The sequence below is a fragment of the Nematolebias whitei genome, chromosome 6 (assembly GCF_014905685.2).
Source record: "Nematolebias whitei isolate Nwh7 chromosome 6, NemWhi1, whole genome shotgun sequence".
NCBI classification, from domain to species: domain Eukaryota; kingdom Metazoa; phylum Chordata; class Actinopteri; order Cyprinodontiformes; family Rivulidae; genus Nematolebias; species Nematolebias whitei.
This window is the reverse complement of record NC_056503.1, coordinates 35,902,098-35,917,420: the sequence shown is the minus strand read 5'-3', so window position 1 is coordinate 35,917,420 and position 15,323 is coordinate 35,902,098. Positions and strand designations below refer to the sequence as shown.

Here is a 15,323-nt window from a genome sequence, read left to right as displayed (position 1 = left end):
TGGCGGCCATCTTGAATTCAGTTAACTCTTAACGTTAATCAATTGTAGGTGTCACACTTCCTGAGAGTTTTATAAAAATGTATTCAGTGATTTATAAGAGATGTAGCTAATGGTACAAACACGCATGCAGAGATAACAGAATTGTAGGTAAATGCAACAAAACTGAAATTGTTGCTGCATTTTCTTATTGAATCGCATTATAACCGTACGGATGCAGCGCCTTCGTCAAAAAAAAAACCCTAAAGCATGAACGCATCGCTGTCTGTGGTGCTCTGCAACGCTGTGAACACATTCTTCACGCCGGCCTCTCAGAGCCACTGGGGCATTCCTGGGAAATGCAAAGGTGCAGATTTTTTTTCCGCCTGCTCATCAGTTTGATAGCTCTCAGTCTATCAGAGACGATCCCTGCCGGAACCGCCTGAAACGAGCCACGATCAATCCTGCGCTAACCAGCCTCTCACTCCGTTTTACCCGAGGTGTGTAGACAAAAAAAGAAGAGAGCTGCATGATGTGAGGCTTTATTCAAAAGAGCTGATCAATGGTTAGGAAATAACTATTATCACCAGAGAGAGAATATCATAAGAGAATATCACTTTATTTCTTCTATCAATGGAATATTATGTAAAAGGTGAAACTGAACACGGAATGCAAGTAAACCTTTATGTTTTTGGTGTAAGACATTCCAGTGGAGCCGCTGCTAGAAAGAAAAAAAGTGCCGAATCAGTCACATCTTTAGCTGCACGGACATGTTCGAGTGTGTTTCGGACACACAGAAGGTACGTTCAGAGAGTTTTCCACAAGGATAAAGTCTTACTTCACTGTCTGAGGCAGCGACGTGTGATGGACCCTGGCGAGAGGAGGGAGCAATTCTATCCAACACCAGGTGCAATGACGGAGGCAGGGGGTGGCCAATGGTGGCCTTGGCCGCCAAGGATTAATCCTCGGCCAACCCAATCATTTGAGGAAACTATACTTTTAAGCAAAATAAAAACAAGAAAGTTTAGTTTTGTGAAATTATTGATGTGGCAGGTTTGCAAAAATAATATTATATATATATATATATATATATATATATATATTAATAAATTAACCAAAGCAGACATGTTCCTGTTTTTAGTTTTCTACACCGCCTTACAATCTAGTTGTTTTATCACTACTTTTCCTTTTGATTGTCCTTTTGGTTATTTTATTTTAACTTGTTAAAAAAATTGTATGCATCTTTTATGATTTTCTATTGTTATTGTACACTGGGGTGGGCGATATGGCTCAGAGCATTATGACGATAACGGTAAATTTCATGACATAACAAAACCCCCTGAAATCATAGTTATTCGTTTGACAAAAATAACAACATGGTGCTTTGCAGTATTATATAAAAATTAAAAAACAACAAGGGTTAATTTTACTGAAATTACTTTATTTAGTAAAGTATTCAGTCTCAAAGTATAAAAATAAAAAATAAAAAATGATCTTTCTGTTATTTAGATTGGAAAAAGTCTGCACAAAATATAGATCAATAAATCCACCACAAAAACTAAAGTGCAGGTGAAGTTTCCCCAAAAAAACTAAATAAAATGAAGCTTAAGATCTGTTGAGCATAAATGTAACATACAATAAAAACATGTTGCCTTTAAATGAGCAATAACTTCCAAAACTTGTACCAAGGTGATCAGCTGACCCTGAAGCTTGTGGTGTTTCCTCTGTTCCTGCAGGAATGATTCATTTCTCTGAACTCTGTTCTTGGTCCATGGACTGTGGAACTCAAGTGTGCACGTGTTTGTACTGGCAGTTTAACCCAGCCGAGCTGCACCCGCACCGGCAGCCCAGAACGGGGGGGGGGGCCGAGCTGCGCGGGTGGGAGGAAGGGTGAGACAGCTGAGCTGTCACTGTCTGTACCCGCAGTTTAGAGCTGGATAGAGGAGAAGCGCAGGCGAGATGTGCGTTGTTTGTTTTTAGCATTTTAGCTAGCTAGTATTGTGCGCAGCTAATTAGCGTTACGCCAGTACTGACAAGTGGAGGGGGGAGTGCACAGTTCGGTTTGGTAGTTCGGCGCACTCGGTTCTGTTAACGGGGTGGGACAAACACTGACATACATACGTCATGAAATTAGCATATCGTGATATCATTTGTTTTCCCGGGCAAGCTTTTTTTTACCGGTCTTATCGTGAACGGTATGATATATCCCAGCCCTATTGTCCACTGTTGTCATCACACTGTGTTAAAAATTCAGGTCTCTTGTAAATGAGTCCCCAAGGTTCAATAGGATTAACTTGTATAAATAAAGGTTGAATAAATAAATAAACGAATATTTATGAATACACAGTAGTCCCGCAATACTTCGCAGTTCGACATTCGTGGGACTCACAGTTTCACTAGTTTTCATCATAAGATTGTACATGACGCACGATTGTCAACTTTAATATTATTCACGTGATTGGGACGGTATGGGATAAAAAGCTAACGGGAGCAGACGGGAGCAGGAACCAACTAAAAGTGAAAGTCTGTTTTTGAAATGCCCTCTAGCAAAGTGAGATTTCTCTATGGGGAGCTAAAGTTCTGGATTAGGTGTCTCCTAACTCACACACGTTTCCAGTGTGGTGACTCACCGTTGACTGTGAGGTGCACCCAGCTGCCATTGTGGAAGGTGTCGTACTGCTGCTCCAGCATCAGGACCCTGCACTCGTACCAGCCCTGGTCCTCAGAGCGTACCGGGTCGATCTGCAGGGAGGCCTTCCCATGCAGAGAGGCTCTACCTGCACACAGATGAGAGTGGAAGGGAAAAGGGGGGAGACACATGAATTACCCCAAAACAGTTAACACAGTATCCATTAGCTATGATGTTAGACACAGAAATGAGCACATGCACACACGATTGTCCACCTCGATCATGATGCCCATGAAATTAACTCTGTGTGAAGCAGCTTGAGAATTATAATTTCTCCAGGAAGCTGCCCCGGGAGTCACACCTTCATCTGAATTACCATCAAGTATTTGATGTCACGGGAAAAGCGCCGCTCCTGTACTTCACAGAAGTCCCATCTCCTCTAAAACTCCTCCATCCACACGTCTGCCGACTTCAAGGCCGGGGATAAATTGGAATTCTAAAAAGGAGGAAATCGCGAGGGACGAGAGCCGCTCAGGAACGCAGGCGTGGCGAAATCTTCGGCTGCTGAGCCGCCCGTCTTCAAAAACCTGCAGCCCTGCTGCCTCTGACGGCCCGACAGACGGCAACGTTCGCTCCTGCTCCGCTCCGTCTGACAAGCGTTAGGAAACGAGGCGTCGCTGCAGCTGTGATGTGTAGATGTACTGTACACGCAGCGTCCTGTCACTTCAAAGTCAGCACCAGGCAAATATCCTGACACCGGGGGTGGGCTGAAACTGCTCCGTAAAGGCAACGGATAAATCCCAAACCCTAAAACTGCAATCACGGTTGAGGTGAAAACAAAAAAAACGAGGCTTTTCTATTTTGTTAGCAGAAAATCAATACAGTAAACAGGAAGCGGCACGAGTGAGGAAACGCAGGCTTGCAGTTGCAACGATAGCTTGTCTTTAAAAAGTCAGGTTGTTGGGGTTTTTTTGAGCGTTGATGACTGCGTGAAGGGAACGGATCAACCTCAGCTGCTGTTTGTCAAGAAGTCAGAAGGTCCTACAGTTACCAGAGTTTACATCCGGTTCTGACCCGACCCCATGGCAGAGATCACTTCAAGAGTACAAGCTTTTGTCTCTTGTGAAAACATGAAGCACGACCTCAGACCACATCACCGGATGGAACGACTTTAAAGCCCAATGCTAACAAAGAAAAGTGACAAAAACAGAACCACAAAATGTATCTAAAAAAGCTTTGATCAAAAGAGCCGAGCATATTTTTACCTGAGCGGCAAAGTTTTAGGTGTTTCAGTTACAGTGTGCAACACTGCGCACAGTTGAGTTGTGCGCAGTGTTGCACACTGTTTGTACCGGAAGTTTTTGAGCTGTGTGTGTGGGGAGGGGGGAGGGGGCATGTTGGGAGATGGCTCAACATGAGGGAGGCAGAGTGCTACTCTAGCTTTTTAGCTAGCGTGTCTGTATTGCGCACCGCTAGCTTAGCGCTATGTCGGTGCTGGCAGTTGTCGACGGGAGGGAAGGGGGCGCCGATAGGCAGGGCGCTCGGTTCTGTTGACAGGGCGGGGCACCCTGTTGTATAAAGATAGAGGAAACACTGGGCAATATAAAAGCATATTTCCTCAAATGATGGTGGTGGTCAGTTTACATTCATACATGGCAGTGGCCATCTTGGATTTTGATGTTGCAGCCCAACTTTTGATAGTGACTTACACCTAGATGCAGCCATACGCCATAATGGAAGTCAACACTTCACTTATTTTTCAAGTTATCGTGCTCACAACATGCTCGGATGGACAGACGGACGGGCAGAAGGTATTTTCAAGTCCCTTTTTCACTCTGCAACTAACAAAGAGTCAACCTTTGTCATTTATTCTCAATATAAATACTGCTAATTTGAGATGGGCCTCAGAGGTCTGTTACTGTGTACAAACAGCATCATGAAGCCCAAGGAGCACACCAAAAACAAAACCTCAAATGATATATCAAGCTCTGAACATCTCAAAAAGCCACTGTTCAATCCATCACCCAAAGCTGCAAAGACTTTGGTTCATCTGCAGAACTACAAGGACATGAGTGTCCACCTAAACTGACAGACCAGGCCAGGAGAGCACTAATCCAAGAAGGTGACTTTGTAGGAGCTGCAGAGGTCCACAGCCCAGAATCTGTCAACAGGACAACTATTAGTCCTGAGCTGAGACTGAATCCTTTGTCCTAAATGAAGAAAACAAACGCTGCACATCATCCTTAACACACACCTCCACTGTGAGGCATGGTGGTGGCAGCATCATGCTGCGGGGATGCATTTCTTCAGCAGGGACAGGAAACCTGGTCAGAGCTGATGGGGAAATGGGTTGAGCTAAAACAGGACTATCCTGGAAGAAAACCTTAGAGGCAAGAGGAACGGTTTGGATCAAAGCATATCCATGAACAAGTCAAAGTCCAGACCGATTTGAAAAACGTCTGTTCACAGACGTTCGTCATCCATTTTGGCTGAACTGGAGTTATTTTGCAAAGAAAAGAGGACAACATCTTCAGCTTACAGACGTGCAGAGCTGAGGGAGACAAACCCCAAAAGCAAAACATCCCAGTAAAAAACTTTGAAGTTTTGGACTAAATGTGGAGGATACTCACCCGGCACCGTATATATCACAATAAAGCCCCAACATTAGCATATGTATCGATTTCACCTCTTTACAAGCGTTTATTGGGACATGTGTCTCTGCAGCGACGGCAGTAGACACTGCCAGGCTGAAGAATCGGAGAGTTTTCTAAATCTGTGGGGAGCAGAGATGTAATTTAGTTTTCCAGCAGATTGTCCCACAGCAGCAGGATCTGACACTAAAACTTCACGAGCTGCACATCTGAATTATTGATTGAGTCTTTGCTGGAGTGAGAACAAAAATAGATGTTTTTAAATGCAATAATTTCCATACAGCTGCAGGACAAACGGGCAAGATGATCCAGGATGGCAGGAAGATATGGATCAGGTTTCTCACTTTGCAGGAAATTATAGAAGTTAAAAAAAAATAAAAGAAGTTGTTGCAATAACAAAAGATGTTCTTTAGATCTGAACGCGTGTTAAAAGCTAGATGGAGAAAGCATTAGGAGAAAAAAGAAAAAGGAAGAATAGGGAGACATAAAAAGGCAATCAAAAATGAAGCATAGGACATAAAAACGATGAACCTGAGACATAAAAAGACATAAACAGACAACAAGTTGCATAAAAAGACAAAAAGGACACGTAATCAGACAAAACGAATGCATAGGAGACATAATAGGTCATAAAATGACAAAATAAAGATAAGGGGATATAAAACTGCAAAAAGGGTGCATGAGAAGGATTAAAGACAGCATAAGGAAACATAAAAATATAAAAATGAAGCATAAGGAGTCACAAAAAGATGCATAAAAAGACCAAAGGGACACATTAAAAGACAAAAGGAGCACGTAAGGAGACTAAGAGGACACATACAGAGACATGAAAAGACAAAGACGGAACAGAAATTGATGCAAAAGAACATTTCAATGCAGTCCATGAGGAAAAATACTAAATACAACTAGAGAAATTACAGTTCCTGCGAAAATGCAGTGCGAGTGCTTACTGCTGAAGAACTTGCTGAAAAACAGCTGAAATTAACTAAAAACATGCTGAAAACTAGCTGAAATGAAAGAACAAGCCTAAGTTAGCAGAAGAAAGCAGAAAGAACACATTTGCTGAATTAGGTTTAAATAAGCAGAAATGAGCACAAAAAAATAAGGAAATCAACTAAAAACAGCTAAAATTAGGGGGGGAAACAGCTGAAAAGGTAGAAAGAACTACCAGAAGGAAGTGGAAGGAGCTGATATGTAGCTAAATAATAAAAAGTTAAAAAAGCTCAAATTTGCATTAAAACAGCTCAATTTTAGCTGAAATCGCAGATAAAGCAGAAATAAGCTGAAAGGAGATTAACAAGATGAAATTAGCAGAAAGAAGTTAATTATGCTGAAAGTAGCAGGAATTACCAATAAAGAATTGAATTTATCTAAAAACAGCTGAAATTAGCAAATTGTTTTCTAAAAATGTAGCTGAAATGGTAGAAGAAGCTTAAATTAGCAGAAGAAAGCAGAAAGAACACGTTTGCCCAGTTAGGCTGAAAGAAACAGAAATGAGCACATAAAAGTGGAAATCATCTGAAAACTAGCTGAAATGAGCAAAAAACAGCTGAAAAGTAGCTAAAAAAGGCAGAAGTTCAAATTACAAGATGGAAGTGGAGAGCACATTTTTGCTGAATTAGCTTGAAAAAGTTTAGCTGAGTGTAAAAATGCGCAATTAGCTGAAAAAGCTTAAACTAGCATAAAAACAGCTATGTAGTAGCTGAAATAATCAGAAAAGCTTAAACTTGCAGAAATAAACTGAAAGGAGCATAACAAGCTGAAATTAGCAGAAAGAAGTTAGAAGATGCACAAACATTTAATTAGCAGAAAGGGTCTGAAAGGAGCACATAACAGCTGAAAAAACAGCTGAAATTAGCTGAAAGTAGCTGAAAAAGTTTACATTTGCACAAGGTAGCTGAAAGAAGCTGAACCAGAACAAAATGTGAAAGGAGCAGTAAAAGGTTGTAAACAGATCTAAAGTTTTGAAGGATGTAAAATGAGCTCAATTAATTTTCTATGAGAAAAAAATGGCAGAAAAGACTAAATATTTCAAAAAGCTAAAGTTGCATCAAAAGTCATAGCAGGATTGGTCTGAAAGAGCTGAACGTTTTGATTTATGATTTGTTGAAATAGATTGAAAACGGGACGAGAAATGTATGGAAGAAAAACAGATCACAATAGTGTGAATGCGTCATAAACATTCACGCTATTAAATATTTCAAAAAGTATAACAGCTACAACAATGAAAAGCAGCCGAACATTCTGATACCTGGACAGCTGGAACAACTAAAACAGTTAAAGTCAGAAAAACAAACAGCCAAAACTCTGAACGTTGTCAGGACGAGTGGAAACAGACTATTGTGAAGCACGTCTGCGTTCGTAAAAATAAGTCCAACATTTCTGGACGTGCGTGTCTGTGTTGCAGCCGTGCTACAGTTACACGTGCGCTCTACTCATCAGCTCCATTCACACCGAACGATACCGGTTCATGGGATTAGCCCAAATGAGCTCTGAGACCGCACGGAGCCATTAGTCGGCCCAAACGAGCGTCTCATAAAGAAGAGTCCGGCGTCGCTGAGCACATGCAATCCCCAGAATGCACTTTAATCTACGGAATGAGAGCGGCCATGTTCGGGCTGCATCTGTTCACTGACGCGGCTCTGAGCCTCGAGGAGGACGCCCACGAGCTGAGTCCGAGTGAGCACGGCGAGCGGCGAGAAGTTGAAACCCCGCTGGTAGAGAGCAGCTGAAAGTAAACAGTGATGCACTCCGGCAGATTGCGCGTCCGCTGAGAAGGATCCCAAATGAAAAGGAGGAGTTCTCTTAAGTTAAGATGGCCGCGCTCAGAGCAGTTGCAGCTTCACAGGCTCCCGGTACCATCCCAGTTTTTAGAAGTTTTGATATTGACTCTGTGCCTGACTCCGCGCGATTTATGCGTGTGAACTATAGCCGAACCGAACTGATGAGAATAGGAGCGGATTTGCCACGAAATATAGCAGAAATCAGCAACAAACTCAAAACTACGCTCGGCAGAATGCAGATCTTAAAGTCATCTACCTGGAAGCTGCAGCAGAGGCGTTCCAGCGGGCAGAAGAGGAAGCGCTGCTCCCGGCTTAAGAGGAGAGGATGCCGGGCGGGGGTTATGGTGAGGCTTCGAGCTAACGCTAAAGCCGGTAAACTCCCCATGCCGTCTCTCTTTCTGTCGAATGTCCGCTCGTTGGACAACAAGGTGGATTTACTTCGTCTGAGAGCGGGCGCCTCAGAAGAGATGAAGAAGTGTGCAGTGCTTTGCCTCACAGAAACGTGGATTACAAGTGAAACGCCGGACTCAGTCTTCCAGCTGGATGACAGACTTTTTTTTCGAGCGGACCGCTGCAGCGAGCTAACGGGGAAATCACGGGGGGGCGGAGTGTGCATTTACGTGAGTAAAAGTTGGTGCACGAACTGTACTGTTGTAAATAGCTCATGCTCGAAGGCTTTGGAGCAAATAACAGTGAAATGTCGGCCACATTATCTACCCCGAGAGTTCACAGTGACTTTTATCACAGTTGTTTACATTCCTCCGGACGCTAATGCTAATGAATCACTGCAGGAGCTTCATGATATCATCAGCTCGCTGCAGAACAAACACCCTGAGGCTCTCTACGTGGTAGCGGGAGACTTTAACCACGTGAATCTAAAGGACTGTCTCCCAAGCTTTAATCAGCATGTGACGATTCCGACACGTGGAGACCGCACGCTGGACCGTGTTTACACGAACGTAAAAGATGCATACAAAGCCGAACCCCGCCCCCACCTAGGACTGTCAGACCACATCTCAATCTTCCTGGCTCCTGCTTACATGCCCCCGCTGAGACGCTCCAGACCGATTCAAAAGAAAGTTAAATGTTGGATCCAGGACAGTGGACCCATACTGAGAGATTGTTTTGATCGAACAGACTGGCAGGTTTTCAGAGAAGCTGCTGAAAATGGAGGTTCGCTTGATCTTGACCAATACACATCCTCAGTACTGGGTTACATTAGTACATGTACTGACACAGTCTCCACTATCAGAAATGTTAAAAGCTACCCAAACAGAAAACCTTGGCTGAATGCAGAGGTGCGTACCCTGCTGGAAGCCAGGAACACTGCCTTCAGGTCTGGAAACTCAGAGGAGCTGAGTAGGACAAGAAAAGAGCTGGTTGCTGGTATTAAGAGGGCCAAGGCCACATATGCAAAGAGGATCGAGGGTCAATTCATCTCACAAGACCCTCGGAGCATGTGGAGGGGCATTAAGTGCATAACAGATTATAAAGGAAGGAGTGAACAATGTCCCAAAGACCCATCTCTGCCTGATGCCCTCAACAAGTTCTATGCACGCTTTGAAGACCCGAACAGACCACCCAGCACCAAACTCACCTCACCACCGGATGAAGAGCATCTCAGCGTGACCTCAGCAGAAGTAAGGAGTACCTTCAGGAGGATTAATCCGCACAAAGCAACTGGCCCAGACAACATCCCCGGAAAAGTGTTGAAGGAATGTGCTGATCAGCTCTGTGAGGTGCTGGCAGACATCTTTAACACCTCACTTACCCTGGAGACAGTTCCCACCTGCCTGAAGACTGCCACCATCATCCCAGTCCCAAAAAGCTCTACAGTGACTGGTCTGAATGACTATCGGCCAGTGGCCCTCACCCCGATAGTCGCTAAATGCTTCGAAAAACTGGTCATGACTCACATCAAAACAACCATCAACATCAACGAGGACCCTCATCAGTACGCATACCGTGAGAACCGATCAACAGAGGATGCAATCTCCTCTGTGGTCCACACTGCACTCAACCACCTGGAGCAGAAAAACTCTTACGTCCGTATGCTCTTTGTGGACTTCACATCTGCCTTCAACACCATGATCCCCCAAACCCTGATGGACAAACTATCCACACTAGGACTAAGCCCCTCCATCTGCAACTGGGTACTAGACTTTTTAACAAACAGACCACAGTTAGTGAGGATCCACAACCTCTCCTCCTCCACCATAACCCTCAGCACTGGCTCTCCTCAGGGATGTGTGTTGAGCCCCCTCCTGTTTACTCTGCTCACATATGATTGTGCAGCTACCCATCCAGGCTGTCACATTGTAAAGTTTGCAGATGATACAGCGGTGGTGGGATGCATCACAAACAATGATGAGTCCAGCTACAGGCAGGAGGTGGAACACCTGGAGAGCTGGTGCAGAGAGAATAACCTTCACATCAATGTGAAGAAGACAAAGGAGATGATTGTGGACTTCAGAAGGAACAAAAACACCTACACCCCCCTGAACATAAGAGGATCTGTGGTGGAAGTGGTCTCCAGCTACAAGTACTTGGGTGTACACATGAATGACAACCTCAGCTGGAGCAACAACACCACCAGCCTGATCAAGAAAGCTCATCAGAGACTCTACTTCCTCAGACGGCTGAGGCGAGCTGGTCTGGGAAGCTCAGTCCTCACCTCCTTCTACAGGTGTGCAGTGGAGAGCATCCTGTGCTCCAGCATCAACGTGTGGCATGGAGGCTGCACAGCTGCAGAAAGAAAAGCTTTGCAGAGAGTGGTGAAGGCTGCACAGAAATCTGTTGGAATCAGTCTCCCCACCATCACAGACATCTACACCTCCAGATGCAGGAAGAGGGCCACCTGCATCATGAAGGACCCCACCCACCCAGCACACACACTTTTTGCCCCACTCCCCTCAGGAAGGAGGTTAAGGAGCATTAAGTGTAGAACCACTAGACTGAGGAACAGCTTCTACCCTGAGGCTGTTAGACTCATGAATCTCTAACTAGAATAATCACTGTGAAAAACCATATCATGTTGCTGCTGATCTGTTTCATGTTGCTGCTGATCTGTTTCAATGTTGATGTGTTCATGCGTGCACATCTGCTCACAGACTCATGTTCATGTTTGTGGTGATGTTCAATGTTTTATGTTATGAGTGCTTAGTGTATATTTAGTTGATGTTTTTCTTAGTTCATATCTTAGATGTTATTACTGTTTTTCTTATACATTTTATTGTTGGATGTAGCTGGGACCCTGCGTACATAATTTCGCTCCACCACATGTAACACATGAGGTGCGAATGACAATAAAGAAACTCTGACTCTGACTCTGACTCTGCATTAAAGACTCCCGCCTGAGCGACCAGCAGGGAGGAGATTCAGTAAACGCTATTAAATATCCAGTTTGAAACAAATTCATGTGAATAATTAAAGGGGTGCATATCGCCCGCTGCCATCCGATGTCACGAGTATTGTGAGCGAACGTGTTCACGACTCTCAAAGTGTAAATCCCACTGAGTTTTGGACTTTTTTTTGAGCAGGACAGTGTGGATTAGCTGTGGCACATTAACTCCAAAAGGTAATCAGTTATAGATGCCCATCCGATGATTGTTTCCTGAAAGTTTAATTTAAATCGGTTGGGTGGCTCATAAGATATTTTGCTAACAGACAAACCGGGTTGACTCTGACATGTAATGTTTATGTTCTAAGCAAAGCTCTTGGGAAATCAGTAACACTTGGGAGTAAGTGTTGTGAATGACTCTCGGCTACTACCACGCCAAATGTCAGCTCAATATTCGTCCAACTGACTGAATTGTAACCATTTTTGTGTTATCGAAGATGAACTTGGTGAGGCGGCCATCTTGAATCAGGTTGGCTTTAAAAGTTAATCAGCTGTAGTTGACCTTCCACTGATTACTTCCTAAAGGTTTCATGGAAATCTGTTTGATGGTTTATGAGATATTTTGCTAACAGACAGACTTAACTCAGTTAACAGTTAATGGCCAAAGTTTGAACAAATATCAAGTGATCTGTTTATCTTCAGGAAACTTTCTGTGGATCAGGTTCAGCCACAACAAAGATGAGGTCACTTTGTGTAAAGTTGACTAAGCTAGAGTCGTTTCTGTGTTTTGTAAGTTCACGTCGTTGAGGCGGCCATCTTGAATCAGGTTGACTCCAACATTTAATCATTATTAGACCTACATCTAAGGATGAATTTAAGCAAGTGCCATTAAAAGTTATTGTATGGTTCATGACACATCTTAATAACAGGCACGAGCAAAAACATTAAAAAAGAAGGAACTGTGCCTTCATCTGTCTGTTTTACACCTGGTCAGGTTGGATGATATGATGGAAACAGGAAGTCAGACCCTGTAGAAACATCATACTTCCTGCTGTAAAGAGTCAGACATGTTGTCTGAGACAGAAGAAGGATAGTCTTACATTTTGTCAGAGGCTGACATGAATCAGAAGCTGTTGGCCTAATTTTAAATCCGCTATAATCAATATTTTTACATTAACGGTGAATCCGATGTGAAACACTCAGCAGCTGGTTTTAGCTGGTTTTAGCTGCAGGCAGTTTGGCAGCGTTGCTTTTCTGTGACTGTTCACGAAGCATTCACACTATTGTGAACCATTTTTCTTCCAACATCTTTCTCGTTCCACAATTTTTGTGCAATTTCAACAAATCACATATCAGAAGGTTCAGCTCTTTCAAGACAATCCTGCTTTGACTTTTGGTATTGGTGCAACTTTAGCTGTTTGGAATATTTGGCCTTTTCTGACATTTCTTTCCTCATAGAAAACGAATTGAGCTCATTTTACATCCTTCAAGTCTTTAGATCCATTTACAACTTTTTACTGCTCCTTTCACATTTTGTTCTGGTTCAGCTTCTTTCAGCTTCATTGAGCAAATGTAAACATTTTTTCTGCTATTTTCAGATGGTTTTTTTTTTTTTTCAGCTGTTTTGTGGTCATTTTAGATTATTTCTGCTAGCTAAACTTTTGTGCATCTTCTAATTTCTTTCTGCTAATTTCAGCTTATTATGCTCCTTTCAGCTAATTTATGCAAGTTTCAACTTTTTCTGCTATTTCAGCTACTATTTAGCTGTTTATATGCTAATTTTAGCTTTTTCAGCTAATTCCACATTTTTTGCACTCACTTCAACTTTTTTCAGCCTAATTCAGTAAAAATGTGCTCTCTCCACTTCCATCTGTTAACTTAAGCTTCTGTCTGCTTTTATAGCTACTTTTCAGCTGTTTTTTGCTCATTTCAGCTTTTTTCAGATAATTTCCACTTTTTGTGCTCATTTCTGTTTCTTTCAGCTAACATGCTCTTTCTGCTTTCTTCTGCTAATTTAAGCTAGTTCTACCTTTTCAGCTAGATATTTAGCATTTTAGCTAATTTCAGCTGTTTTGAGATAAATTCTAGTTTTTTGTGGTTATTTCTGCTAATTTCAGCCTAATTAACTTATTCCTGCTCATTTCAGCTTGGTATGCTCCTTTAAGCTTTTTTCTGCTTGTTTCAGCTACTTACGCTATTTCAGCTACTTTATAGCTCTTTTATGGCCAATTTTAGCTTTTTCAGCTAATTCCACATGTTTTGGAGCTCATTTCAGCTCTTTCCTCTTCTTTCTGGTAGTTTAAGCTTCTTTCTGCCTTTTCAACTACTTCTCTTCTCTTCTGCTTATTTAAACCTAAGTAAATTTGTGTTCTTTCTGCTTTCTTCTGCTAATTTAGGCCTGTTCTTCCATTTTAGCTACAATTCAACGTGTTTTTTTTTTTTAGCAAATTTCAGCTGTTTTTCTGTAATAAGCATTTTTGCAGGAAATGCCATTTCTCTTTGTTTTATTTTCTATGCTTCAACTTGACGGGTTCTGTTTTCCTCTCATCGGTCACACGGGGACAGTTTGGTAACAACGTGCAGCAGGCTTCAACATCAAAACACACAAAGATAATTAACAACGACAACAATTAAAGCTGCCGAAGAGCCGAACGTTTCCCTCAGGAGCCGGAGGAACAAACTGAGCCAAAACAGTCAAAAGAACATTGAAATTTATACATGAATTATTTTGGATTTGTCGTGTGCAGTTTTGTGATTTGACACTGCAGCGCCAAAACGGAGCCGATCCTCAAAGTTCTCTAAACAGTTGCAAAGTGCCCCTTAAAGGGATATTTCAGCTCTTTTAATTGTGGAAAAGGCTGAAAGGGTTTCATCACTAAACTGTTCATGTGATTTGAATCTGAACAGCTGACATTTGCTGACAGCATCCACTCCATGGTGAGTTCAGGTTGCTTCTGCTGCCCAGAAGTAGAACGAACAGACTGAAAAACTCATTCGTCCCTGTAGTGATCAGGCTTCTCAATGAACAAGGATGATTTCTGTTATTTTAATGTCTCAATGTCTTGTCTAGTATGGATGTTTTGTGTTCCTGCTGACTGTGAAACAAACTGCCCCTTGGGTGTAATAAAGATTCTTGAACTTGATGTTTGAGTCATGATCGTCGTTACGATGAGTTGATATCCTGATACATGCTCAGCAATCCAGGTAAACGAATCTAACAAGGTTGAGTCAGGTCCTCTGGACAGATTCTTCTTTGTTGAAACGTTTCGTCTTTTATCCAGAAGACTTCTTCAGTCTGAGGCGCTGCAACAAACTGAGTCTTATAAATAGCACCTTCTCACAGTGGGTCATAAGCGACTTTGGGCTTGTTTTTTCCTAAAGTCGCTTGCAAAGCTTGTGAGTCGCCGGTTGCGTTCTTTTGGGGCTTGTTTTGAACGTGAAGTTGCTTATTTGGGCTTAACTTTCTTTCCGAGTGAAACTAGTTGATTATCTCCCAGCTCTGCACAATAAAGCAAAAGACGAGTAGTAGTAGGTAGTTTGTACCTTCCAAGCCCCCGTTTCCTGATTATTGCTCCCGCCCAAGTTGGCGAGGCGACAGGCGCGCACAGACATATACAAATACGTCTGTGGGCGCGCACCCCAAACACTCATAATGTGGGTGGCCAGTAGGGGGCTCCACTCACACGCAGATGTCAGGATGTTTTGTTTTTAAAATAATGTAGAAAAAATACATATGCAAAATTATTTTTTTTAATCAGAGCTTAAAAGTATGTTATTCAAAGTGTTTAGTATAATTTTGCTGTTGTTTATATGTAATGCCATAATAAATGTATGTTTATACAGCTTCTGTTTTACACAGTGTGGTGGGTTGCCAGTTGGGCTTGTTTTCATAGAGCTGGTTGCTTGTTTCTATCGCGAGATCTGGCAACACTGGGGTCAACCAG

General features: G+C 42.6%; 1 protein-coding gene across 1 annotated transcript in view; it reads right to left on the bottom strand.

Annotated features, from left to right (window-relative positions):
• The window catches only part of igsf9ba (immunoglobulin superfamily, member 9Ba), a 111,150-nt gene that overhangs the window by 63,612 nt on the left and 32,215 nt on the right, over nt 1-15,323 (bottom strand). The window contains exon 3 of the mRNA XM_037677582.1: nt 2,607-2,753. Within this exon, the coding sequence (XP_037533510.1) occupies nt 2,607-2,753 (147 nt within the window). The remainder of the gene's footprint in view (nt 1-2,606; nt 2,754-15,323) is intronic.